This window comes from Gopherus evgoodei, chromosome 9 (genome assembly GCF_007399415.2).
Source record: "Gopherus evgoodei ecotype Sinaloan lineage chromosome 9, rGopEvg1_v1.p, whole genome shotgun sequence".
NCBI lineage: Eukaryota > Metazoa > Chordata > Testudines > Testudinidae > Gopherus > Gopherus evgoodei.
The window spans coordinates 108,062,251-108,088,357 of record NC_044330.1 but is presented as its reverse complement, the minus strand read 5'-3'; the positions used below and the strand labels follow the sequence as shown (position 1 = coordinate 108,088,357).

The window sequence follows — 26,107 nt, the reverse complement described above, 5'->3', positions numbered from 1 at the left end:
CCTACCCACTCCCGTAACAGACCCATAACCTCTGGCTGACTTACTGACGTCAGAGTTAAAAGTTACAGACTCTGCCACTTACACCAGTTCAAACAAGCAAGTGGCCCATGCCCCACACTGGAGTGGAAAGTGCAACCCCCTTCCTCCCTCGAGTCTCTGGGGGGAAATGGTGATCAGCTCGACCCTGGGCATGTGGGTGAGGCCCAGCAGCCGGGAACCTGGGAACGAATTATCTGTCATAACTCAGAGCCCTCCCCATCTAGTGTCTTCTGGCCATTAGAAATACTTGATAGCAATCACCGCTGGCCCTGCACATCCAGGGCCAGTGCAACCATTTAGGCGACCTAGGCGGTTGCCTAGGGCGCTGGGATTTGGGGGGGCGCCATTTTCTTCGGCAGTGACCGCGGTAGCCGGATCTTTGGCTGCCCTGGTCGCCTCCAGCATTTAGGTGGAGGGAGATGGGGCAGGGGAGCACGGGGAGGGCCGCCTGCAGCAAGTAAGGGAGGGGGCCAGCACGCAGGGGAACTCCCCGCCCCAGCTCACCCCTGCCCCGCCTCCTCCCCGAGCACGCTGTGGCAGCTTCACTTCTCCCGCCTCCCAGGCTTGCGGTGCCTAAGCTGATTGGCACCCCAAGCCTGGGAGGCAGGAAAAGTGAAGCAGCGATGGCGTGCTCGGGATGCTCGTGCTCGTGCGCGGACCAAGGGTGAGCTGGAGCGGGGCGGGGGGGGTGCCTCAGGGTCGCGGGTGGGGAGCTGCTGCAAGGGGGGGGCGCCTCAGGGCGAAGCGGAGGAGCTGCCATGGGTGGGGCGTCTCAGGGTGGAGGGGGGGAGCTGCTGTGGGGGGCACCTCAGGATGGGGCGCGGGGGGGAGGGTGCAAGATGGAAGTTTCACCTAGGGCGCAAAACATCCTTGCACCGGCCCTGTGCACACCTTCTGTCTCCAGTCATCACCATGAAATCATTGCATACGAGAGGCTGACAGTCTGGCACCGTGTCTGCCTGATGAAACATTGAGAGGGGCTGTTCCTTGCCAGCCAGGAGCAGCCAGTACACAGAATGGAGCACCTGCTGCTAGTGGCTGACTAGCTGGGACTCCTGCCTTCTGCCAGGAGCCTGACACTCGACCCAGGCACTCCAGGGGTTTCGTGCAATACCTCTGCAGGGTTTCCCTGAGGTGGCTAACATGGGGAAGCTGGCAGGAAACAGGAATCTCGGATGAGCTCCGCTCCCTTCTCCCATCACAAAACTAGGCAGGCAGGCAGGTATCCAAATGCTCCCCAGCAGGGAGGTCCAGCCCTTGAGCACTGCCCTTTCTGTCCAGCGCTGAATGCCAGGCCATCTCACAGCCAAGCTGCTGGAAGGCAAGCCTAGAGTTGCTCATCACCCAACAGGCAGGCACATCTGCTGAAGGCACCACCGCTCAGTTTACTGCAGGGAGTCCTCATCATTGACAGAGCTACAGGGCCCATATCAATCAGGGGGCGGTGAGAAAAGGGAAGGTGCAAAGATGAGGCATAGTCAGTGCCAGAGGTGCATCAGGCAGTGGGATTCCCCCCGAGACCTGCCATAGCCTGGAGGGTGCCCCTAGCCTCCCCCACCCCCAAGCCTTCAAGTCCCCCAGCCCAGGAAACATGGACAAGGGAAGACAGGTAAGTGCATGGAGGAGTCTGCAAGCAGAGTTCTGCTCCCACTGCCCAGAGATGGAACCAGAGCCCAGGGCCACCAGAACCCTACTTGTAAAGGTCACTGTCTCTCTGCTCCCCACCTTCCCCCATTCCTACCCTGTGGCTTCTCACACTTCCCCCAGAACCCCAACCTCTCACCCCAGGCTGCAGTACCTGGCCCAGGCAGCACAGATGGATGAGCGTCTTCAATGGCCATGGAAGAAATACAAGGGGGCACTGAAAGATTAGCAGTGGCCACTGCCTCAGGAGGGAGGAATCAGGAGCAGGCTAGAGCAAGGAGATCAGCAAGTTAGACATGAGCCTGTCATGGGATACTGCTGCAAGACACACAGGCCTCCTCCATCACACAGGGAGGGGACACTGCTCAGCACCTGGTTCAACCACACATGGTGCAACAGATCTGCAAAGAGGGGGCCACAACTCCCATCTGCCCCTCCCCATGCCAGGTAAGGGGAAAGGGCCTTACCCAGGAGGTGTGAGGCTGTTTGGGAGTGGGAACTGCAGGGCAGCAGGGCGCTGGAGAGAAGCTGCACCTCAAACAGGAGCAGGTTTGTGTGGGTCTGATGGGAGAGCAGGGAGCCAGTGCAGAGGGGCCCCAATGAGAAATGCTAATGGAACCTGACTTGGCAGCTGACATGCAAATTTGCTTGACTAGAGGCTGGGCTGGAGAGGACACCCCAGGCACTAGCCCTGAAGAGCACGGGACTGCCCCAGAGACCCTCACTAAGCCCCTGTGCCTAGGGGATCTGCAGCCTTCCCTTTCCTGCCAGCCCTAGTAAAAACCTGTCCCTTAGCAACATGTCTGATGGTTACTGGAACCCACCAGGCACCGACACTGCTTGCCTCTGAGAACAGTACCCAGGCAACTACTGGCTAGGCAGGCCACACGTCCAGCATTAAACTGGACCATCCTCTTTGAGAGCTTTGTCCCCCGTCCAGTACTGGGACAAACTGAACCTGAGTTTGTCTGGTATTGGACAGGGGACACTGGTCCATCCCCTCGGACTCTTAACCCTCCCTCTTCCCCCAGTGCAGTGTGACCTCGCACGCACTGTCACATTGGCGGGGGGGGGCCCACGCAGTTCCTAGAAGTACCAGAATGTGTGAGTGGCCACCATACTGCTGGGGCCTGGAGTATCCCCAATAGGCACACTAGAATAGGAGGGCACTTGTGGGCACCTCCTTCCCAGAAAGATAGTGACACGCTGGTGAGAGCTTAGACAAAAGCCACAGACACGTTTAGGAGCCTGGAAGGAGCAATTTATGGGGCAAGAATTAAATCTGTCAAGTTCAGCTAAGCAACAGCCCAAGGGGCAGGAGAACAGTCTGCAAACACTGGAGAGGGCAGGTTTGTCTGGGCATCCCAAGGGGCTGTAGCTAGGGGATGGAATTCCAAGGGAAAAGCAGACTGCATGACAGAGCCAACTTTCCAACAGCCAGATGCACCAGGCTGGGAAATCGTCTCCCAGTACTAGAGTGGACAAACCACAGCAAACAGCACTGCCCATGCATTGGCCTGGGGGTGGCAAGGATGAGCTCCAATGGCCTCCCCAGCTCCAGCTCACCTACAGGTGCCCCTGGCAAGGAGGGAGGCTTTGGGATCCATTTCACTTTCACAGCTTCCAGGGAAGAACGAGGATGTCAAGTGCCTCCATTTCCACAGAAACAGGTACCAAGGTGCTCTAGATTCTTGGCTATTCCACAGCAAGAAGCCTGAGCAGCCGCTGACCCAGGCCTGGCTCAGGCAGAAGTCCAGCCTCACTGTCTGCATTGCTGCCAAGCGAAAGCCTAGCGAACACTAGACCTTTTTCCTTAAGATCCCTCACTGTGGCTTGCCCCGGCACGAGCGATGGTGAGAGCCTCACGCAGAGGCGGTGCCAACAGTCCCTGGTGCTCGAAGCAGGGTTAGATGTCCTGGCATTTAAGGCGCCAGCAGCCTGGGGGTGGGGGCGCTACTCCGGGCGCGATAGGCCGGGGGGTCAGGGTGCTACTCTGGGCGCGATGGGCCGGGGGGTGAGTGCGTGACGGGCCGGGGGGTCGGGGCGCTACTTCGGGCGCGACGTGAGGGTGCTACTCCAGCCACGACGGGCCAGGGGGTGAAGGGGCTACTCCAGCCACGACGGGCCAGGGGGTGAAGGGGCTACTCCAGCCACGACAGGCCAGGGGGTGAAGGGGCTACTCCAGCCACGACGGGCCCTCAGGAAGCTAGGGCAGCTTCCCCATGGACAAGACTTTAGAAGAGGGGCTGGCATGAGAAGGGAGGGGGAGTACGTCAGTGTAGGGCTTTGATTGGCTGTTGCTATTCACTGGTCATAAGGTGCATTTATCTGAGACCAGTCAGGTGCTTCCTGGGAGCCCCCTTCCTTCTGCAGAAAAGAGCCCAGCAGCAGGAGGCAGGTACCCTGGTTACATCACCCTGGCTTCTGCACCCAGTGACTGGAAGTTAGCTAATATAATGCTGTGAGGTTATTGATATACACTGGGACCATACAGAACATGGTTTGCAACCAAGGTCCTGTAGTGGCACCAAATCTTATGTAAAGGGGGTCATATAAGGTGTCTAAGACCGGGTTATGGGTTACTGGTTATGATTATGCTGTCTGTATGTCTGTATCATTATGTAGTTGAAGTTATGAGTATTGGCTCTATACTGTCTGTATTTCAAATTGGTGCTGTAGTTCTGGGAAAAATCCCAGATGAGCTGGTGTTAGCTCTGCCTAGCCTGCTGGATGGCCCATTAAGGACCATCAGCTACACAACTGACCCATTGAGAGGAGGCAGATACGCCTTGGGACTCAGCAGGGTGTGCAGGAACTGGCCCATGTGACTGCAGATTCCATTATGTTGTAATTTTCCACAGTAAGAACAAAGAGGTTCTTACACCTGGAAGAGCCTATATAAGGCTGATGCCTCATCTCCATTTTGTCTTCAGTCCTGCTTCCTACCTCTGGAGGGACTTTGCTACAAACTGAAGCTCTACACAAGGGACTGATGACCCATCCCAGCGGGGGATGTTCTAGAGACTTGATTTGAACCTGCAGTTTATTCCATCACTGCTACAAGCCTGAACTAAGAACTCTGCCATTACGGTATGTAATTGATTCCATTTAACCAATTCTAGCTCTCATCTCTACCTTTTTCCCTTCATGAATAAACCTTTAGATTTTAGATTCTAAAGGATTGGCAACAGCGTGATTTTTGGGTAAGATCTGATGTGTATATTGACCTTGGTCCGGGGCTTGGTCCTTTGGGATTGAGAGAACCTTTTTTCTTTTATTGGGGTGTTGGTCTTCATAACCATTCATCCCTAGGATGGGTGGCACTGGTGGTGATACTGGGAGACTGGAGTGTCTAAGGAAATTGCTTGTGTGACTTGTAGTTAGCCAGTAGGGTGAAACCGAAGTCATTTTTGTCTGGCTGGTTTGGTTTGCCTTAGAGGTGGAGAAACCCCAGCCTGGGGCTGTGACTGCCCTGTTTAAGCAATTGGTCCTGAACTGGCACTCTCAGTTGGGTCCCGCCAGAACCACATCGTCACACACGCCAATATTTAAAAAGGGCTCTAGAGGTGATCCCGGCACCGGGCAAATTAGTTGAAACAATAGTAAAGAATAAAATTGTCAGACACATGGAAGAACATACATTGTTGGGCAAAAGTCAACATGGTTTCTGTAAAGGGAAATTGTGTCTTACTAATCTATTGGAGTTCTTTAAGGGGTCAACAAACATGTGGACAAGGGGGATCCAGTGGACATAGTGTACTTAGATTTCCAGAAAGCCTTTGACAAGGCCCTTCACCAAAGGCTCTTAAGTAAATTAAGTTGTCATGGGATAAGAGGGAAGGTCCTTTCATGGACTGAGAACAGGTTAAAAGACAGGGAACAAAGGGTAGGAATTAATGGTAAATTCTCAGAATGGAGAGGGGTAACTAGTGGTGTTCCCCAAGTGTCTGTCCTAGGACCAATCCTATTCAACTTATTCATAAATGATCTGGAGAAAAGGGTAAAAAGTTAGGTGGCAAAGTTTGCAGATGATACTAAACTGCTCAAGATAGTTAGACTAAAGCAGATTGTGAAGAACTTCAAAAAGATCTCACAAAACTAAGTGTTTGGTCAACAAAATGGCAAATGAAATATAATGTGGATAAATTTAAAGTAATGCATTGGGAAAAATAACCCCAACTATACATACAATATGATGGAGGCTAATTTAGCTACGAGTCAGGAAAAAGATCTTGGAGTCTTCGTGGATAGTTCTCTGAAGATGTCCACGCAGTGTGAACAGGCGGTCAAAAAAGCAAACAGGGTGTTAGGAATCATTAAAAAGGGGATAGAGAATAAGATAGACTATATTATTGCCCTTATATAAATCGATGGTACACCCACATCTTGAATACTGCATACAGATGTGGTCTCCTCATCTCAGAAAAGATATACTGGCACTAGAAAATGTTCAGAGAAGGGTAACTAAAATGATTAGGGGTTTGGAGAGGGTCCCATATGAGGAGAGATTAAAGAGGCCAGGACTTTTCAGCTTGGAAAAGAGGAGACTAAGGGGGGATATGATAGAGGTATATGAAATCGTGAGTGATGTGGAGAAAGTGGATAAGGAAAAGTTATGTACTTGTTCCCATAATACAAGAACTAGGGGCCACCAAATGAAATTAATGGGCAGCAGGTTTAAAACAAATAAAAGGAAGTTCTTCTTCACACAGCGCAGAGTCATCCTGTGGAACTCCTTACCTGAGGAGGTTGTGAAGGCTGGGACTATAACAGCGTTTAAAAGAGAACTGGATAAATTCATGGAGGTTAAGTCCACTAATGGCTATTAGCCAGGATGGGTAAGGAATGGTGTCCCTGGCCTCTGTGTGTCAGAGGGTGGAGATGGATGGCAGGAGAGAGATCACTTGATCATTGCCTGTTCTGTTCATTCTCTCTGGGGCACCTGGCATTGGCCGCTGTCGGTAGACAGGATACTGGGCTGGATGGACCTTTGGTCTGACCCAGGACGACCGTTCTTATGTTCTTATCAACCCAAGCCAGCAAAGCTCTTCCTGGCTGAGATCCAGTTGTACTTGGACCCCCCCATTCAGCCTCCTGCTGAGACACCTTCACTGTTTCCATAGAGCAATTTCCTTCCTGACACCACGGTTCAGAGCCATGACACGCTGCTCCAGCAGCAGGGCCCTACAAGGGTGGGAACAGAGTAATGTGTCGGCAGCCGGCACAGCTGCCTGGGCAACAGGCCAGTCAGCACTTTGCGCTCTAAGTCACCATCCCTCAAAGTCAGCTCCAGGTGACCCACTGACTCTCCCCAGCAATGGGCTCTGAGAGCCAGAGTGCTCGGGTCCAGTCCCATAAAATCCCAGCCAGGCAAGCCTCTCTCTCAACCAACCAGCCACCTGCACGTCTTCCCTGGCTCCAAGAACCGGGCACGTCCCCCCCACTGCTCAGTTCTAGGAAGACGTCTCACTCTGCCCCCCAAGGTACCACCCCACCACAGGCTTGGGCCTTGGGCAGAAGCAGCCCAGGGATGGAGAATAATCTTCCAAAGTCCTGTCAGGACTATTGGGGAATCTACCGATGCTGTGAACATCAGAGACAGAGGCCAAGACCAGTAAGAGGCACTGTGTCATTGAGCCAGAACACCCTGCCCCCCATACAGCCTGAACTCCCCCACCCACTCCATATGGCCTGAACACCGCCCAGCTACAGATATCTTACTGGTACAGCATACCCGACTGTACCCTGCACACGGGGCATGTCTGCACTGCAGCTAGACACCTACGGCTGGCCCACGCCAGCTGGCTCGGCCAGCAGGGCTGTTTCATTGCTGTGCAGAGCTTTGGGCTTGGGCTGGAGCCGGGGCTCTAGGGTCCTGGAAGGTGGGAGGGTCCCAGAGGTCAGGTTCCAGCCCAAGCCCAGAAGTCTACACAGCAATGAAACAGCCTTGCAGGCCAAGCCCAGTTCAGCACCTGCTGAGGGCGTTTCTTTGCTATGCAGCATGACAGGATGGTTCACCCATCACCATGATAGCACCTCCTCTTGGTCTCTCTGAGCAATAGCTTGTGGGGACAACAGCCCTTCCCACAGTTGCAAACTGTCCTCCACCTCTCTCTCTGGGTCTGCAGCCCCTTTCTTGCTCCACGAGCTGCTGCTGCCTCTTTGTGACCTGACCCTCCAGCTGGGTCACTCTATGCATTTCCCCTTCTGGGTATCAAAAAGTCTTTCCTCCCCAACAGTCTAGGCAGCCTTACTAATCAGTGCCTTGTAGTGCCACTCCCTCAGTGGCTGTAGGGGAGCCCAGGCCCGCCTCCATTCCAGGTTCTGCACAGGGATCCTCTGGCCAGCATCCAAGGTCTGTTCCCTTCTACACCTCACTGCCTTGCCCTGCCCTGCCCTGCCCTACCTTCCTGGCTCCCACCCCTGCTCTTGATTTGCCAGCTCAGATGCACCTCCCTTCTCCCAGGGCATGACTACAGACATTCCCAGCAGCCCCTTCTGCTAGCAGCTTCCTGTCTTTATAAATCCAGCCCAGCTGTTCCAAAACCAGCCGGCTCCCTCCCTCAGGCAGGGGAGTGTTCACCCACCTGCCTCTCAGCCATGGCCTGTTTGGTTAATTGGCCCCCTCCGGGAAAGGGTGGGGTGAACACCCAAGGTGTCCAGGAGAGCACAGAGACTGGAGTCCAGTGCAGCAGCCAAGTCTGGCAAGGACTCTGCTCTGTCTGAGGCAGCTCAACACCAGGAGGCAAGAGACGTGCTGTCTGTGTTAGCACCGTGGTTCCTTTAGATAAGTGCATGAATGTGCAGGAGGCCAGACTGGAGCAGTGGTTCTCACTGAGGGGTACATGTACCCCTGGGGGTCTGCAGAGCTCTGCCAGGGGGACATCAACTCACCTAGAGATTTGCCTACTTGTACAACAGGTGACACAAAAAAACACTAGAGAAGTCAGTACAACCTAACATTCCATACAATGACTTGTTTATACTGCTCTGCGCTATACACTGAAATGTATGTACAAGCTTTATAGCCCAGTGCATTTTAGAATTATATAGTAAAAGTGAGAAAGTAGCTGTGCTGTGACACCTTTGTATTCTTAGGTCTGATTTTGTAATCAAGTAGTTTGTAAGTGAGGTGTAACTTGGGGTACGCAAGACAGATCCGACTCCTGAAAGGGACAGAGCAGTCTGGGAAGGTTGAGAGCCACTGGACTAGATGATCACAATGGCTCCTTCTGACCTTACAGTCTGAGTCTAAAGACACTGCTTCAGTCACTATAGGTGCCCTGTCCTAGCCCATCTCCTCCGGATACCATGTGCGGTAACTGAGGCCTAGCCAGTGAGGGGAGCTAGTCCCCAAAGGTGCCACCCAGCACGTCTCACCTTTTCGCAAGAGTGTGGAACAAGGGAAAGGACCCATGGACATGTCAGATTTACACGACTCACTTCTCCTCCTGTCCTCCCCATCAGGCCTTCCACCATGGACATCCCTGTACCCACAGAACAAGTGTCGAGAAAACCATAGCTTCTTTTGGCTGCCAGGAGAATAAAATAAAAACCAAGCACCAATTGCAGCTGATCTGATGACTCAGCTTCCTGTTGTCAGCCCAACAGCCAATGCTAGAGACAGGAGGAAGTCAGCTGTTACTCACCCCAGCAGGAGCCATGTCTGCAAAACCGCTAGCAGCAGGGCTGCACTTTCACTGCTAGCCCAAGTTTCAGACTGACTGGCCATGGAGGCACTGTGCGGCAGTGGAGTCTCAGGACTGGGGGCTCCCTAGCGCGCCATTAAGGTGATAATGCACGTCCTGAGTAACAGCCCAATAGGGAATGGAGCAGGGGTACAGAGGAGCTCACGGATGCCTTAGTGTCAGCCTCATCTCCCAGGAGACAAGGTAAGGAATGAAGCAGGAGCACAGGGAGCAGGAGTGCACAGCTATTCTAGCAGAGTTCAGCGGAGGGCAACAAAAAATTATTAGACCTCAACTGCTAGAAGAGGGCCTGATCCTGCCCGACTGAACTAACCTCGTTATCACTAGCCTGCTTCTTGCTTGCATATATATACCTGCCCATGGAAAGTTCCACTACATGCATCCGAAGAAGTGGATATTCACCCACGAAAGCTCATGCTCCAAAATGTCTGTTAGTCTATAAGGTGCCACAGGACCCTTTGCTGCTTTTACAGATCCAGACTAGCATGGCTACCCCTCTGAAAAATGATTAGGGGGCTGGAGCACCTGACTTATGAGGAGAGGCTGAGGGAACTGGGATTGTTTAGTCTGCAGAAGAGAAGAATGAGGGGGGATTTGATAGCTGCTTTCAACTACCTGAAGGGGGGTTCCGAAGATGAGGGATCTAGACTGTTCTCAGTGGTACCTGATCACAGAACAAGGAGCAATAGTCTCAAGTTGCAGTGGGGGAGGTTTAGGTTGGATATTAGGAAACACTATTTCACTAGCAGGGTGGTGAAGCACTGGAATGGGTTCCCTAGGGAGGTGGTAGAATCTCCTTCCTTAGAGGTTTTTAAGGCCCGGCTTGACAAAGCCCTGGCTGGGATGATTTACTTGGGAATTGGTCCTGCTTTGAACAGGGGGTTGGACTAGATACCGCCTGAGGTCCCTTCCAACCCGGATATTCTGTGATTCTAGACCTGGGCCCAGGGCCGTAAGGCTGGTATTGAAACTGAGAGTGGGCCACGTTCGCTTTGCACTCAGGTACGTGGCCCAGAAAGGGGATGCGCTGAGGAGAATCAGGCCTGCTGCAGGGGAACAGCAGCTCTGCCCACTGGCAAGCTCCCAGCTGCTCCAGTCAACAGATCACGGTCTCTTCTTCTAACAGGCTGGGAGGAGGATCGGCTCTTGTTAACTGGACAAGAACCAGCTGATCAGTAGCCAAGGTGCAGCTCAGGTGACTAGTTCAACCCTAGCCTCAGCCAGCGGGAGAGTGAGCGGGAAGCACTTGGGATGTGGCTGCAGGCTGACGGCCACGCAGCCTGGTAGCACAACAGCTGTCCAGGAATGTCACGCTGCACCCACAGAATAAGGGCCCAGGAGCAAGTCCCAGGGACTGCCCTGGCCCCACAATGCTAGGGCCAGATCTGGCCCTGAATAGCACTGCCAGGCAGCACAGTATTAGCCACTGCTATGAGCTGTAAGGGATATCCCCAGTCCTAGCACGAGTATGGGACAAACAGGGCTAAATGGTCCAGTTGCACTACAAGCACAAAGAGAGCTGTAGTGATGGACGGTCCTGCCCAGAGCGCGACTGCTCTTTAACCTGGTGCGGGCAGGATTCACGTGTGTCTGTCCCAGAATATTCAGGTGTATTAGCTTAGATGGCATGGCAATGAGTGAAACGCCCCCAGACTGCATGTCACTGATAGAGCTGGCCGCCCAAAGGCAGCTGTAGCCTCCTGCCAGAGTCTCCATTCTGCCCCCTGCCTGCACAGTGAGCCATGTGCTCTGTGAATGGCACGCTGGCCACCAGCTGCCTGGGAATGAATTCCCGCTGCTGCTGCGGCGAAGGGACAAATTCCAGCACAGGGGGCAAAACACGGACATTGACATAGGGTCACTTCACATCAAGGAGGACAGAAAACCCACAGAGGGAGCCAGGCAAGGTGGGGCTTGGGGGGCTCTTGGCTTCTCACATTGCTAGTCCTGAGGTGCAAGGAGCCGTGAGCCCTGGCATGCTGCATTCAGCCCTTCCTGCCCTGGCCTCACAAAAAGCCCAAGATCTGGTTTTCATTGCTTCATGGCTGACTCTTATGCCTGGCCCCTCCGCTTTTCACCACAGGGAATGGTTCCACCAGCCTTAGGTCCCCTGAGAGGACACAGTCTCCCCACCTTGGGGGCACAAATGTAGGGGCGAGTAGGGGATGCTCAGACAACACTGACTAACTCGGCACTCCCCTGCACCTCGGCTTTCCTCTGTGCTGAAACTCAGGCCAGAGTTCTGCCTGTTCAGAAAGCAGCACACACAGGTAAGCCTCAGGGCTGTTGTACGCAAAGCCCAGAGAAATGGATGGTAACAATCCTGTGTCCATAGGCTCTCTGAGTAAAACGAACACTTAATGCACACTGAGCACGGGGCAACTAGTATAAAATACTGCCCACAGTGTTTGAATAGTAGGAAGAACGTTTAAACAAAGGCTATTCCACAGTAAATCTGCTGCTATTCCTCCTGCAGGCGTCTCCCCTTTCGTTTCTGTCATAAGCATTCAAATATAAGGGTTCCACACCCCCTTTTCTGTACTTCAGCACACTCCTCTAGCACATTCCCCTTGAAGCTTTCCCAGAGACCATGTGGTCTCCCTTGATTTGGGCCTTCCTCACACACTGTGTCCTGCATTTGGACCTTGGCAAGTTGAGAGGTATTGCTGTGACTGCTACACAGCTGTCTCTTTCCACCACAGCTAACTGCATTTCAGTGCTTGGTGAAGATACTCCTGGAGAGATATAAAATCAACAATAAATTTGTCTTCTGTATAGGGCTTAAATATTCAGAATCCTTGACAACATTAGCTAATGAGTCCTCACTCTGTTGTGGAAGGAAATATTATTGTCCCAATTTTACAGAGGAGAAACATGATTTGTTTGGTTATGTTTGTTTGATGCCCTCCCAAGTCCTCTGAAAGGTCCTAGACCTAGCGGAACACCTCATGCCTGACCCCAGGAGTGTACATTCTGAACCCCAGGAGTGTACATTCTGAACTCGAGACACACACACACACACACACACACACACACACACACACACACACGGTCTAATCTCAAAGCAAGACCATTTTTTCTTAGTTGTTTCCTCTTAGATGCCACGGACAAGGGGTGCTTAATAATACAGCTTATTACTCGTCTAAATAATGAGATGGGTGAACTAGAGTGCCTTGTGATAAAGGAGGACATTGATATAATAGGCATTACAGAAACCTGGTGGACTGAGGACAATCAATGGGACGCAATCATTCTGGGGTACAAAATATATCGGAAGGACAGAACAGGTTGTGGGGCGGGGGGAGTGGCACTACATGTCAAAGAAAATGTAGAATCAAATGAAGTAAAAATCTTAAGTGAATCCACATGTTCCATAGAATCTCTATGGATAGTGATTTCATGCTCTAATAAGAATATAACATTAGGGATCTATTATCAACCACCTGACAGGATGGTGATAGTGATGATGAAATGCTAAGGGAAATTAGAGAGGCTATCAAAATTAAGAACCCAGTAATAGTGGGGGATTTCAATTATCCCCGAATTGACTGGGAACATGTCACCTCAGGACGAAATGCAGAGCCAAAATTTCTCGATACTTTAAATGACTGCTTCATGGAGCAGCTGGTACGGGAATCCACAAGGGAAAAGCCAACTCTTGATTTAGTCTTGAGTGGAGCACAGGAACTGGTCCAAGAGGTAATAACAGGATCGCTTGGAAATAGTGACCATAATATAATAGCATTCAACATCCCTGTGGTGAGAAGAACATCTCAACAGCCCAGCGCTGTGGCATTTAATTTCAAAAAGGGGAACTATGCAAATATGAGGGGGTTAGTTAAACAGAAATTAAAAGGTGTAGTGACTAAAGTGAAATCCCTGCAAGCTGCATGGGCGCTTTTTAAAGACACCATAATAGAGGCCCAACTTCAATGTATACCCCAAATTAAGAATCACAGTACAAGATCTAAAAAAGAGACACTGTGGCTTAACAACCATGTAAAAGAAGCAGTGAGAGATAAAAAGGCAGCTTTTAAAAAGTGGAAGTCAAATCCTAGTGAGGCAAATAGAAAGGAGCATAAACACTGCCAAACTAAGTGTAAAAATGTAATAAGAAAAGCCAAAGAGGAGTTTGAAGAATGGCTAGCCAAAAACTCAAAAGGTAATAAAATGTTTTTTAAGAACATCAGAAGCAGGAAGCCTGCTAAACAACCAGAGGGGCCCCAGATGATCAAGATACAAAAGGAGCGCTTAAAGATGATAAAGTCATTGTGGAGAAACTAAACGAATTCTTTGCTTCAGTCTTCACGGCTGAGGATGTTAGGGAGATTCCCAAACCTGAGCCAGCTTTTGTAGGTGACAAATCTGAGGAACTGTCACAGATTGAAGTGTCACTAGAGGAGGTTTTGGAATTAATTGATAAACTCAACATTAACAAGTCATCAGGACCGGAGGGCATTCACCCAAGAGTTCTGAGAGAACTCAAATGTGAAGTTGCGGAACTATTAACTAAGGTTTGTAACCTGTCCTTTAAATCAGCTTCTGTACCCAATGACTGGAAGTTAGCTAATGTAACACCAATATTTAAAAAGGGCTCTAGAGGTGATCCTGGCAATTACAGACCAGTAAATCTAAGGTCAGTACCAGGCAAATTAGTTGAAACAAAAGTAAAGAATAAAATTGTCAGACACATAGAAGAACATACATTGCTGGGCAAAAGTCAACATGGTTTCTGTAAAGGGAAATCATGTCTTACTAATCTATTGGAGCTCTTAAAGGGGTCATCAAACATGTGGACAAGGGGGATCCAGTGGACATAGTGTACTTAGATTTCCAGAAAGCCTTTAACAAGGCCCTTCACCAAAGGCTCTTATGTAAATTCAGTTGTCATGGGATAAAAGGGAAGGTCCTTTCATGGATTGAGAACTGGTTAAAAGACAGGGAACAAAGGGTAGGAATTAATGGTAAATTCTCAGAATGGAGAGGGGTAACTAGTGGTGTTCCCCAAGGGTCTGTCCTAGGACCAATCCTATTCAACTTCTTCATAAATGATCTGAAGAAAGGGGTAAAAAGTGAGGTGGCAAAGTTTAATAACCAAACTTCCATACAAACAGACTTCACTAAAATAAGGCAGGAGATCTACATTACTCACTTCACCTCTCTGCAAAGGAAAAAGGACTGTAAGCTGTCTAAACTCCTACCTGCCTCATGGGGCCACAACCGTGGTACCCCCAACCTACCTAGCAATATCATCAATCTATCCAGCTACACACTCAGCTCAGAAGAAAAGTCTGTCCTATCTCGGGGACTCTCTTTCTGCCCTGCCACCCCCACCAACATGATACAGTTCTGCGGCGATCTGGAAGCCTACTTTCGCCGTCTCCGACTCAAAGAATACTTTCAGGACAACACTGAACAGCGCATTGATACACAGGTACCCTCCCACCAACAGCATAAGAAGAACTCCACATGGACTCCTCCTGAGGGTCGAAATGACAGTCTGGACCTATACATTGAATGCCTCCGGCGACGTGCACAGGCAGAAATTGTGGAAAAACAACATCGCTTGCCTCATAACCTAAGTCGTGCGGAACGCAATGCCATGCACAGCCTCAGAAACCACCCTGACATTATCATCAAAGAGGCTGATAAAGGAGGCGCTGTTGTCATCATGAACAGGTCTGACTACCAAAAGGAGGCTGCCAGACAACTCTCCAATACCAAATTCTACAGGCCACTTCCCTCAGATCCCACTGAGGAATACACTAAGAAACTGCAGCATCTGCTCAGGACACTTCCTACACTAACACCGGAACAAATCAACATACCCTTAGAGCCCCGACCAGGGTTATTCTATCTACTATCCAAGATCCACAAACCAGGAAATCCTGGACGCCCCATCATCTCGGGCATTGGCACTCTCACTGAAGGACTGTCTGGATATGTGGACTCTCTACTCAGACCCTATGCCACCAGCACTCCCAGCTATCTCCGTGACACCACTGACTTCCTGAGGAAACTACAATGCATTGGTGAACTTCCAGAAAACATCATCCTAGCCACCATAGACGTAGAGGCTCTCTACACGAACATCCCACACACAGATGGAATACAAGCTGTCAGGAACAGTATCCCTGATGATGCCACAGCACAACTGGCTGCTAAGCTCTGTGCCTTTATCCTCACACACAACTATTTCAAATTTGATGACAATATATATCTCCAGATCAGTGGCACCGCTATGGGCACCCGCATGGCCCCACAATATGCCAATATTTTTATGGCCGACCTGGAACAACGCTTCCTCGGCTCTCGTCCATTCACGCCCCTCCTCTACCTACGCTACATTGATGACATCTTCATCATCTGGACCCATGGGAAGGAGACTCTGGAAAAATTCCACCACGATTTCAATAGCTTCCACCCCACCATCAACCTCAGCCTGGCCCAATCTACACAGGAGGTCCACTTCCTAGACACCACGGTGCAAATAAGTGATGGTTGCTTTGCCACCACCCTATACCGAAAACCTACCGACCGCTATGCCTACCTTCATGCCTCCAGCTTCCATCCCGAGCACATCACACGATCCATTGTCTACAGCCAAGCACTGAGGTACAATCGCATCTGCTCTAACCCCTCAGACAGGGACCAACACCTACAAAATTTCCACCAAGCATTCTCAAAACTACAATACCCGCACGAGGAAATAAGGAAACAGATCAACAGAGCCAGACGTGTACCCAGAAGCCTCCTTCTGCAAGACAAATCCAAGAAAGAAACCAACAGGACTCCACTGGCCATCACATACAGTCCCCAGCTAAAACCCGTCCAACGCATCATCAGGGATCTACAACCCATCCTGGACAACGATCCCACACTTTCACAGGCCTTGGGTGGCAGGCCAGTCCTCGCCCACAGACAACTTGCCAACCTGAAACATATTCTCACCAGTAACTGCACACCACACCATAGTAACTCTAGCTCAGGAATCAATCCATGCAACAAACCTCGATGTCAACTCTGCCCACATATCTACACCAGCGACACCATCACAGGACCTAACCAGATCAGCCACACCATCACCAGTTCATTCACCTGCATGTCCACCAATGTAATATACGCCATCATATGCCAGCAATGCCCCTCTGCTATGTACATCGGCCAAACTGGACAGTCTCTACGGAAAAGGATAAATGGACACAAATCAGATATTAGGAAAGGCATTATACAGAAACCTGTAGGAGAACACTTCAACCTCCCTGGCCACACTATAGCAGACCTTAAGATGGCCATCCTGCAGCAAAAAAATTCAGGACCAGACTTCAAAGAGAAACTGCTGAGCTTCAGTTCATCTGCAAATTTGACACCATCAGCTCAGGATTAAACAAAGACTGTGAATGGCTTGCCAACTACAAAACCAGTTTCTCCTCCCTGGGTTTTCACACCTCAGCTGCTAGAACAGGGCCTCATCCTCCCTGATTGAACTAACCTCATTATCTCTAGCTTGCCTGCATATATATACCTGCCCCTGGAAATTTCCTCTACCTGCATCTGATGAAGTGGGTATTCACTCACGAAAGCTCATGCTCCAAAATGTCTGTTAGTCTATAAGGTTCCACAGGATTCTTTGCTGCTTTTACAGATCCAGACTAACATGGCTACCCCTCTGATACGTGGCAAAGTTTGCAGATGATACTAAACTGCTCAAGACAAAATCATAGATTATTAGGGTTGGAAGGGACCTCAGGAGATCATCTAGTCCAACTACCTGCTTAAAGCAGGACCAATCCCCAAACGGCCCCCTCAAGGATTGAACTCACAATCCTGGGTTTAGCAGGCCAATGCTCAAACCACTGAGCTAGCCCTCTCCTGTTAAAGATAGTTAAGACCAAAGCAGACTGTGACGAACTTCAAAAAGATCTCACAAAACTAAGTGATTGGGCAACAAAATGGCAAATGAAATATAATGTGGATAAATGTAAAGTAATACACATTGGAAAAAATAAACCCAACTATACATACAATATGATGGAGGCTATTTTAGCTACAGTAAATCAGGAAAAATCTCTTGAAGTCATCGTGGATAGTTCTCTGAAGACATCCATACAGTGCGCAGAGGCGGTCAAAAAAGCAAACAGGATGTTAGGAATCATTAAAAAGAGGATAGAGAATAAGCCGGAGAATATATTATTGCCCTTATATAAATCGATGGTATGCCCACATCTCGAATACTGCATACAGATGTGGTCTCCTCATCTCAAAAAAGATATACTGGCACTAGAAAATGTTCAGAGAACGGCAACTAAAATGATTAGGGGTTTGGAATGGGTCCCATAAGAGAAGAGATTAATACGACTGGGACTTTTCACCTTGGAAAAGAGGAGACAAGGGGGGATATGAAAGAGGTGTATAAATTCATGAGTGATGTGGAGAAAGTGGATAAGGAAAAGTTATTTACTTATTCCCATAATACAAGAACTAGGGGCCACCAAATGAAATTAATGGGCAGCAGGTTTAAAACAAATAAAAGGAAGTTCTTCTTCACACAGCACACAGTCAACTTGCAGAACTCCTTACCTGAGGAGGTTGTGAAGGCTGGGACTATAACAGGGTTTAAAAGAGAACTGGATAAATTCATGGTGGTTAAGTCCATTAATGACTATTAGCCAGGCTGGGTAAGGAATGGTGTCCCTAGCCTCTGTTTGTCAGAGGGTGGAGATGGATGGCAGGAGAGAGATCACTTGATCATTGCCTGTTAGGTTCACTCCCTCTGGGGCACCTGGCATTGGCCGCTGTCGGTAGACAGGATACTGGTCTGGATGGACCTTTGGTCTGACCCAGTACGGCAGTTCTTACGTTCTACTGACTAGCTGTGACATTGCGGTTCTGGCGGGACCCAACTGAGAGTGCCAATTCAGGACCAATTGCTCAAACAGGGCAGTCACAGCCCTAGGCTGGGGTTTTTCCACCTCTAAGGCAAACCAAACCAGCTAGACAAAAATGACTTCGGTTTCACCCCACTGGCTAACCACAAGTCACACAAGCAATTTCCTTAGACACTCCAGTCTCCCAGTATCCCCACAAGTCCCACTCGTCCTGGGGATGAATGGTTATGAAAACCAACACCCCAGTAAAAGAAAAAGGTTCTCTCGATCCCAAAGGACCAAGCCCCAGACCCAGGTCAATATACACATTAGATCTTACCCACAAATCACGCTGTTGCCAATCCTTTAGAATCTAAAATCTAAAGGTTTATTCATAAAGGGAAAAAGATAGAGATGAGAGCTAGAGTTGGTTAAATGGAATCAATTACATACAGTAATGGCAAAGTTCTTAGTTCAGACTTGTAGCAGTGATGGAGTAAACTGCAGGTTCAAATCAAGTCTCTGGAGAACATCCCCAGCTGGAATGGGTCCTCAGTCCTTTGTGTAGAGCTTCAGTTTGTAGCAAAGTCCCTCCAGAGGTAAGAAGCAAGATTGAAGACAAAATGGAGATGAGGCCTCCGCCTTATATAGGCTTTTCCAGGTGTAAGAACACTGCTTTGCTCCTGCTGTGGAAAGTTACAGCAAAATGGAGTTTGCAGTCACATGGGCCAGTTTCTGCACACCCTGCTGAGTCACAGGGCGTAACTGCCTTCTCTCGATGGGACAATTGTGTAGGTGATGGTCCTTAATGGGCCATCAAGCAGGCTAAACAGAGCTGACACCAACTTGTCTGGGATCTTTCCCAGTAACACAACACAAGTTTGAAATACAGACAGCATACAGCCAATATTCATAACTTCAACTACCAAAATGATACAGATATACAGACAGCATAATCATAACCAGTAATTCGTAACCTGGTCTTAGACACCTTATATGACCCCCTTTACCTAGGATTTGGTGCCACTACAGGACCTTGATTGCAACCCATGTTCTATATGGTCCCAGTTTATACCAATAACGTCACACTAGCGTAAGGTCTTGAGAAGACACCTGCCATATGAAGGAATGAACCTACTAGCCAGAGGCAGAAACAGAAAGAGGCGGCTAGGGCCTCTACTGGTGAGGGCTGGGGCAAAGTCCAGCTGAGAAGCCTAGCTTCTTGCCACGAGCTGCTGAGGGAAGGGCAGGAGCTACTGGTCTTTCTACCCCAGTGCTTGGAGGCTCCATCTTTTACATCAGCCTCTGCTCGTACAATGTTTTTCATCGTGGGGGCTGGGCCAATAGTTCATGGGGGCACAGAGCAGAGAAGATCCATACTAACGGGATAGCTATGCCAATCCAGCTAAACTCTCCCTCCTACATTGCAAACCTGCTGCCACATCTATAAGTAACTCGAAGGAAGTCACTCACCTTCCCTGAGTACAGCCACTAATGCAGCAGGCTGTAACCACAGCGCACATGGACCGGCTGCCAACCCAGCCAGCAGCCTGCCTGCTGAGGTTCTCTTCGTTGCTCCCGCAGCTCTTAACTCAGCCTTTGCGGTGTGGGAGCAGGGGGAGGGAATGAGAAGTTAAATGCCCAACAGAATAATCAAGATGGGGGTGAGGAGAATCTGCAAGAAAGACAAACAAGGAGAATAAAATTGACTGCCTGAAGGAGAGAAACCAGAGAGAAACAGGAGAAAGGAGCCAAGCCAGAAGAGGCCATGTCAGCTGTTCCTGCATGGCACCAGGAGCTGGGAGCAGCACCCAGCCCTTCCCTGGGGCACTACCAAGGCCAATCTGGAAGTTGCTGGGCTAGCAAGTGGCCTTTTGATGCACAGCTCCTGCCCGTCTGGCTGCTGCCAGGAACAAGAGGGGACTTCCCGGCACCAGGCTGCAGCCCCCACCCCTCGGAGCCCCCAGGCTGCTGGAGGGGGGTGGGAGCAGGAGCGCTTGCGGCAACTCCAGGGCTCGCCTCCCTTCGCGAAGTGGCAGGAGAACTGGCCCGAGCCCAGCCGGCCGCAAGCAGCAGCCGCCAGAGCACAGCCGGCAGGCTCAGGCCACCGCCTCCTTTGCGGGGTGCGACCAGCAGAACAGCCCACAGCGCGAGGCCCCGCCCCTTTCCCCGAGAGTGGGCGGGACTATACACCACTTGACAGGCAGGTAACTTTCCACCCTCGTCCACGTGGTCCTGCAAGCCACCGCCCCCTCCCGGCCTAACTCCAGCCCCTTGGCTCTGATTGGCTGAAAGGTCATAGCGTCCTCGCCCATTTCCACAGTGATTGGTCGCCTTTGTACACTGGGCACGCCCCCTTCGGGCTCCAGCTCCTTGCTCTAACCCGGCTTGCAGTTTCCCTGGGCAAACGGCTGGAGCTGGCCGGTACCATCAGGCTGCTAACCATGATCCTGTGTCCCCCGAGCACGGAGCACCCCCGCGGAAACCAGTGCCAGCGGCTGCAGGGCCAGGTGAGCTCCAGTGCCCCCCCCCGCGGAAACCAGTGCCAGAGGCTGCAGGGCCAGGTGAGCTCCAGTGCCCCCCCCGCGGAAACCAGTGCCAGTGGCTGCAGGGCCAGGTGAGCTCCAGTGTCCCCCCCCCGCGGAAACCAGTGCCAGAGGCTGCAGGGCCAGGTGAGCTCCAGTGTCGTCCCCCCCCGCGGAAACCAGTGCCAGAGGCTGCAGGGCCAGGTGAGCTCCAGTGCTCCCCCCCCCCCGCGGAAACCAGTGCCAGAGGCTGCAGGGCCAGGTGAGCTCCAGTGCTCCCCCCCCCCCGCGGAAACCAGTGCCAGAGGCTGCAGGGCCAGGTGAGCTCCAGTGCCCCCCCCCCCCGCGGAAACCAGTGCCAGTGGCTGCTGGGCCAGGTGTGCTCCAGTGCCCCCCCCCCCCCCGCGGAAACCAGTGCCAGAGGCTGCAGGGCCAGGTGAGCTCCAGTGCCCCCCCCCCCGCGGAAACCAGTGCTAGAAGCTGCAGGGCCAGGTGAGCTCCAGTACTCCCAGTGCCCCCCCCGCGGAAACCAGTGCCAGAGGCTGCAGGGCCAGGTGAGCTCCAGTACTCCCAGTGACCCCCCCGCGGAAACCAGTGCCAGCGGCTGTAGGGCCAGGTGGGGACGCGGGTGAGCGTCGTCCCAGTTCGGGGTCCCCCCATCGCGCTGCACTCAGAGCCATGTAGACCTTCTGGCCTCCGGTGGCCCCCGCCCCCTTCTGCCGCGCTAATCGGCCCCCGTGCCCCTGGGAAAGTTGGGGACGGAGCCTGGACGCTGCCCGGGCGCCTGGCCCCGCACTCCCAAGGCACCTTTCCTCGGCCGCACGCTTGGCTACACTCCGCAGCGAGCCCGCGCCGGGCGCACGAGCCGCCCAGTCCCGCCGGCAGGTGCCGGGGCAGGAGCATCTCCCGAGCTGTGCAGGGTCTTTGTCCTGGGATGCTGATGCCTCGTCCTCCCCATCACTGCCAATCAAAGTTGTTTTTCTCCTTTCCTTCCGCACTGCCCCTGCTGCCCGCCGGGGGCGCTGCGCCGGCCGGGGCTGCGGCTGGAGAGACAATGGGGCGGCCGGGCCGGGCCGGGCGCTCTTGCAGGAGCAGAGGCGGGGGACGTGCTCGCTTCCCTCCGCTGCTCCAGGGGAGTCCCGGGGACTGGCCCTAACGCAGGGCTGCCTCGCTGGAGCTCTCCCAGTGCCTGGCTCCCTGGAGTTCCCGCCCGCCGATCTCCAGTGCCTCAGGCTGGACTTGCCATGATCCAGGGAGCCTGCCCTGTTTCCTAGCCCTGACAGCAGCCCTGGTGTGTGCTGTATCCTGGGGCTGTGCCTGTGCTGAATGTTTGTATGGGTACCAAGCGGGCCCTGCACTGCAATAGTCTAGAGCCAGACTCTGATGCCTCAGGCACAGTGAGTTTGAGTCCTGTGTCTTCCGCCTCCCTGCCTGCTTACTTGTCAGTCAGCCTTCTCCCCAGTACCCTGGGCATCTAGGGGGCTGTCTCCTAGAGTTACTCCCTGACACTGGAAAGGCTCTCTAGAGAGCCCGCAGCTACTGGTAGACTGAAATTGCTATGAATGGTTAATGGTCTGGGAATTTGGGATACCAAATAACCAGGGAGAGAAGGGGGGAGAAGAGAGCCTCCAGAGCCACCTGTATGGCATGGGGTTTCTGGAGTCCTGGGCAGTGGAATTCTCACTGGAGCCGTGGGTGCAGGACACGCTCCGCCCCAACATGCAGTGTTGGGTGGTTCAGTGTCTCCTCTCAGGAAGAGCACTCTGCAGCCAGTCACTTACCGCTCATCACCCCTGTGCTGGGTCCCCTGCTGAAGTGGGCTGTGACATGTTGTGCACTCCCAAGAGGCCCGCAGTACCTGAACAGAGCTTACAGGCTTTTACACAGCCAGGGCGTGCCCCACTCCTGGCAGTGTACCTGATGTGGGGAGAAGAGAACAAAGCCCTTTTGCCCTTGCTTCCTATGCCTGCTTTTGGAAGTGACACCCTGGGAAGATGAACATGAGTTGACTTAGGTTTCATTAATGTACAGTACCCAGCTCCACAGGCTTCTTCAAATGGGAACTTGTGGGGAGTGTCTGAATAGCTCTGAGTGACTTCCAAACCCTCAAGGGCGGGCTGGGCACTTGTCTGAGTCCAGTGGGGGTCAGGAGCTGAGGCCAGAGGAGCAGAAAGCACAGACCCATAGAAAGTGAGCAAGAGCTGTTTGCTGCAGCATGTGCTGCTCCGCATGCTGCTTCTCCTGCTGACAGAATGACATCACTTGGCTTTAGGCTGAGCCAGAACTCAGATCTGGTTTTGGGAGCTCAGCCCTGGAGCTAGTGGGAAGGGACTAAAGGCAGCAATTCAGGGGACAAGCTGCAAGTGCAGTGCTTGGGATTATGGCCTCTGAGCCTGGGAAGTGGGGCTATAGCATAGTCACCAGCCTAAAAATACACCAAAGCCAAGACTTTTGTGCCACTGCCAGAGCTAACAAATACTCTTAAGAAAGGGGAGGTTGGGAGGTGGAGAGGGAAGGGCCCACCTTGTGGTGTGGAGCTGGGTAATTTTGCACTGCTGCTCCTCACTGTACAGAGAGCTGCTGGGCAGTGAAGGGGAACAGGAGCTTCTCAAAGAACTGCAGGAAAAGCCATTTAAGATTTTAAATAGTGTACTGAATCAGGAGAGCCTTGGCATGTACGCCGTACACCAGAACACTTGCACATCCTCCCCAGGGCTGGGGAGACTCTTCAGGTTGCTGCTGCTGTCATCAAACCCTGCTGCATCCCCGAATTGCCATCCTCCCGGCACCTTCAGGGTGGCACCGGCACTGCCAAGGGACACTGGCTCCTGGAAGATTGAAAAGCCTCTAGGTCACTGTTTAAATGTATCTAATCTTACTGTATTGATGGCTGAGGAACTCAGGGCTGTCTGCATTGAGCATTGTTGCTATCCTATGGGAATCCCATGGCTCATGAGCCCCTCTTCTAGTCTGTGTGGTATATATTCTGAAAAGTCTCTTTTCTGCCTCTCTGTTTTGGAGCTGTGAGCTGGGAAGGCGGCTGGCTTGACTCTTGCATGCATGCATCCTGTTCATAGAGGATTGGTCAGTGCTGCTTGGCTCAGCTGTTGATTGGTCGACCTCCCCTAGCATGGAACAGGAAAGCTTGGCTGCTTTGTGCATTTCCATGTTGGTCAGCACCTGCCTTGGCAGAACTCTGGCCCCAGGAAGTTTAAATCACTGGAACAGAGGGCAGAGATTTGGTGAATTCAAATGAAGTGGCATCTGGGAACTGGACAAAACTCAGCCCCTGTCCTGAGGAGCTTACAGTCTATAAAACTGGAAACCGGCAGGCACTCAGAGCTGCGTGCTCTAGCTGGGAGGAGAATGTCAATTAGCATTCAGCCTTTGAACCAATGTGAATACCCCAGCGAGACCCCCAGGCTCTTGAATCAGGCACTTGTCAGCCTATCAAAGGGGAGTACAATTTTGGACTGTTCTCTGTTCTGGCTTTGGCAAAAGATTTCTTCTGGGAATGTCAGGGTAGGTGCCCTTGGGCAGGATTGCAAGCTTCCTACCTTTTATTTTTCCTATGTCCCAGCTGTGCTTGCTTGCAACCTGGCCTGAGGAGCTAACATTAAATTTATTCAGAGCACAGCTGGAGGTAACCAACCCAGAGAGTTCACACAGCCACCATTATGTGCACATCTTGGTGGTTCCACCTCGGATTCTGCGTTTTACAAGAAGGTAATGGGTAAGGTTGGCTAATAAATGAGCTCTGAGGAGGGTGGCCATGGGATTGGGAGGATGTTTCCCATGTAGGGCGCAGGATGAGAAAAAGCAGAGTTTGACCTTAGTGCCTGAATCGGGAAGGTGGCAGCCACGGCAAAGACGAAGGTGGGGTGGAGTTGTGCAGGTCCCTGAAGGTGGGAATGCAGAGTGGAAGTGTGACACAGATGGAGAAGAGAATCCAAGGTAGGGGTCTGGGGAGAGAACTCCAGCTGGGCTGCCGGTGTAAGACTCAGGGAAAGCTGCAGTAGCTGGATGGGACAGGGTTTGGGAGCGAGGGTAGAGAGGAAAGAGATGGATTTTGGAGCTGATGGGGAGAATCCACTGAAAGCATGAGGTGAGAGTCTGGGACATGCTGACAGTGCTGTTGTGGGGGGAGGGTATAAGGAACTCTTGTTTCTATGTGGAGTATGAGCTGGTGCTGTGAGAAGGCCATTTGCAGAGACCATCTCGAGTCCAGACTTGCACAGAGGGGCTGGACCAGATTAGAGAGTGAAACAGATGCCGGAGAATGAATGAAGTATCCTGGAAGAGGGGATGAGGAAGGCCCCATTGGAGAGGGTTGGGACACTGGAGTATCCTGGGAAAGATGCGCAACAAGGCATCGAACTTGCCTCTGTGTGCGGGTATGGGTGTTAGGATCCCAGGTTGAAAGCAGTTTCTGTCTGCATCCAGTAGAAGCAGAGGGAGTAGGGAAGGGATAAGTGCCTCCCTGTCACATCTGCCCATGTGCTTGGGAGTGTTTCAGGGTATGGCTACACCTGAAATTTCAAAGCGCTGAGTGTGGTCGGAGCGCCAGCGCTGGGAGAGAGCTCTCCCAGCGCTGCACGTAAACCACGTCCCTTACGGGTGTAGCGTGCAGCGCTGGGAGCCGCGCTCCCAGCGCTGCGGCACTGATTACACCGAGGCTTTACTGCGCTGTATCTTGCAGGGTTCAGGGGGGTGTTTTTTCACACCCCTGAGCGCGAAAGTTGCAGCGCTGTAAAGTGCCAGTGTAGCCAAGGCCTTAGTCTGCGAAGCCCCCAAATGACCCAATGAGAGAGACTGCTGGAGCCTGTGGTTGGGCCTGTGTTTGTACTTTGAGGGGTTGACATTGTATGCTGCAAAATCCTCTGCCCAGAAAGGAAGGGAATGCAAAGGCAGAATAGTAAAAGATTTTAATGGCAACCACTTTCTGATTGTATCAGACCGGCTTCATTTACAAGCCCCAGGGCTACTTCCTAAAACTCCACCCAGGCCAGCTTCAGACAATCCAGGCAGGATCACAAGAAACCGGCATTGGAACTGAGCCAAGGGCACTGATGGGTAACACAGAAGAGAATCTGGCTTCCCCTCCTGCAGCCTCACTGACTTGTGCATTTCTTAAAGAAGCAAAAACGGGTTTACTGACAGGTTGTGCTTTTTGGAGTGTGGGAGGACCTGGAGCTGTGCCAGGAGAAGGCATGTTGAGCAAGCTGGGGGTATTTCTGCTTACTCACTTTTCTGATCATTACTGTCTTCGAATAGCCTCTCAAAAGCCCCACTGTTCAAAGCGAAGCCTTTTTTGTGGCTCTAG

General features: G+C 51.8%; 1 protein-coding gene and 1 long non-coding RNA gene across 6 annotated transcripts in view; one reads left to right on the top strand and one right to left on the bottom strand.

The window, feature by feature from the left end:
• Positions 1-20,373, bottom strand: part of LOC115657524 — a 42,285-nt gene extending 21,912 nt beyond the window's left edge. For both annotated transcript variants that reach the window (XR_004001994.1, XR_004001995.1), the window contains exons 1-2: positions 19,733-20,373; positions 1,838-1,951 (exon numbers count right to left, since the gene is read on the bottom strand). This is a non-coding gene — a long non-coding RNA (uncharacterized LOC115657524). The remainder of the gene's footprint in view (positions 1-1,837; positions 1,952-19,732) is intronic.
• Positions 9,235-26,107, top strand: part of LOC115657521 (sestrin-3-like) — a 29,795-nt gene continuing 12,922 nt past the window's right edge. For 2 of the 4 annotated variants that reach the window (XM_030575466.1, XM_030575467.1), the window contains exon 1: positions 20,567-20,769. In XM_030575466.1, coding sequence (XP_030431326.1) covers positions 20,704-20,769 — 66 coding nt within the window. In that variant the 5' untranslated portion in view covers positions 20,567-20,703. Of the gene's footprint in view, positions 9,576-20,566; positions 20,770-20,862; positions 20,877-26,107 lie in introns of those variants that run through there. The other 2 variants (XM_030575468.1, XM_030575469.1) reach the window with 2 other exon arrangements.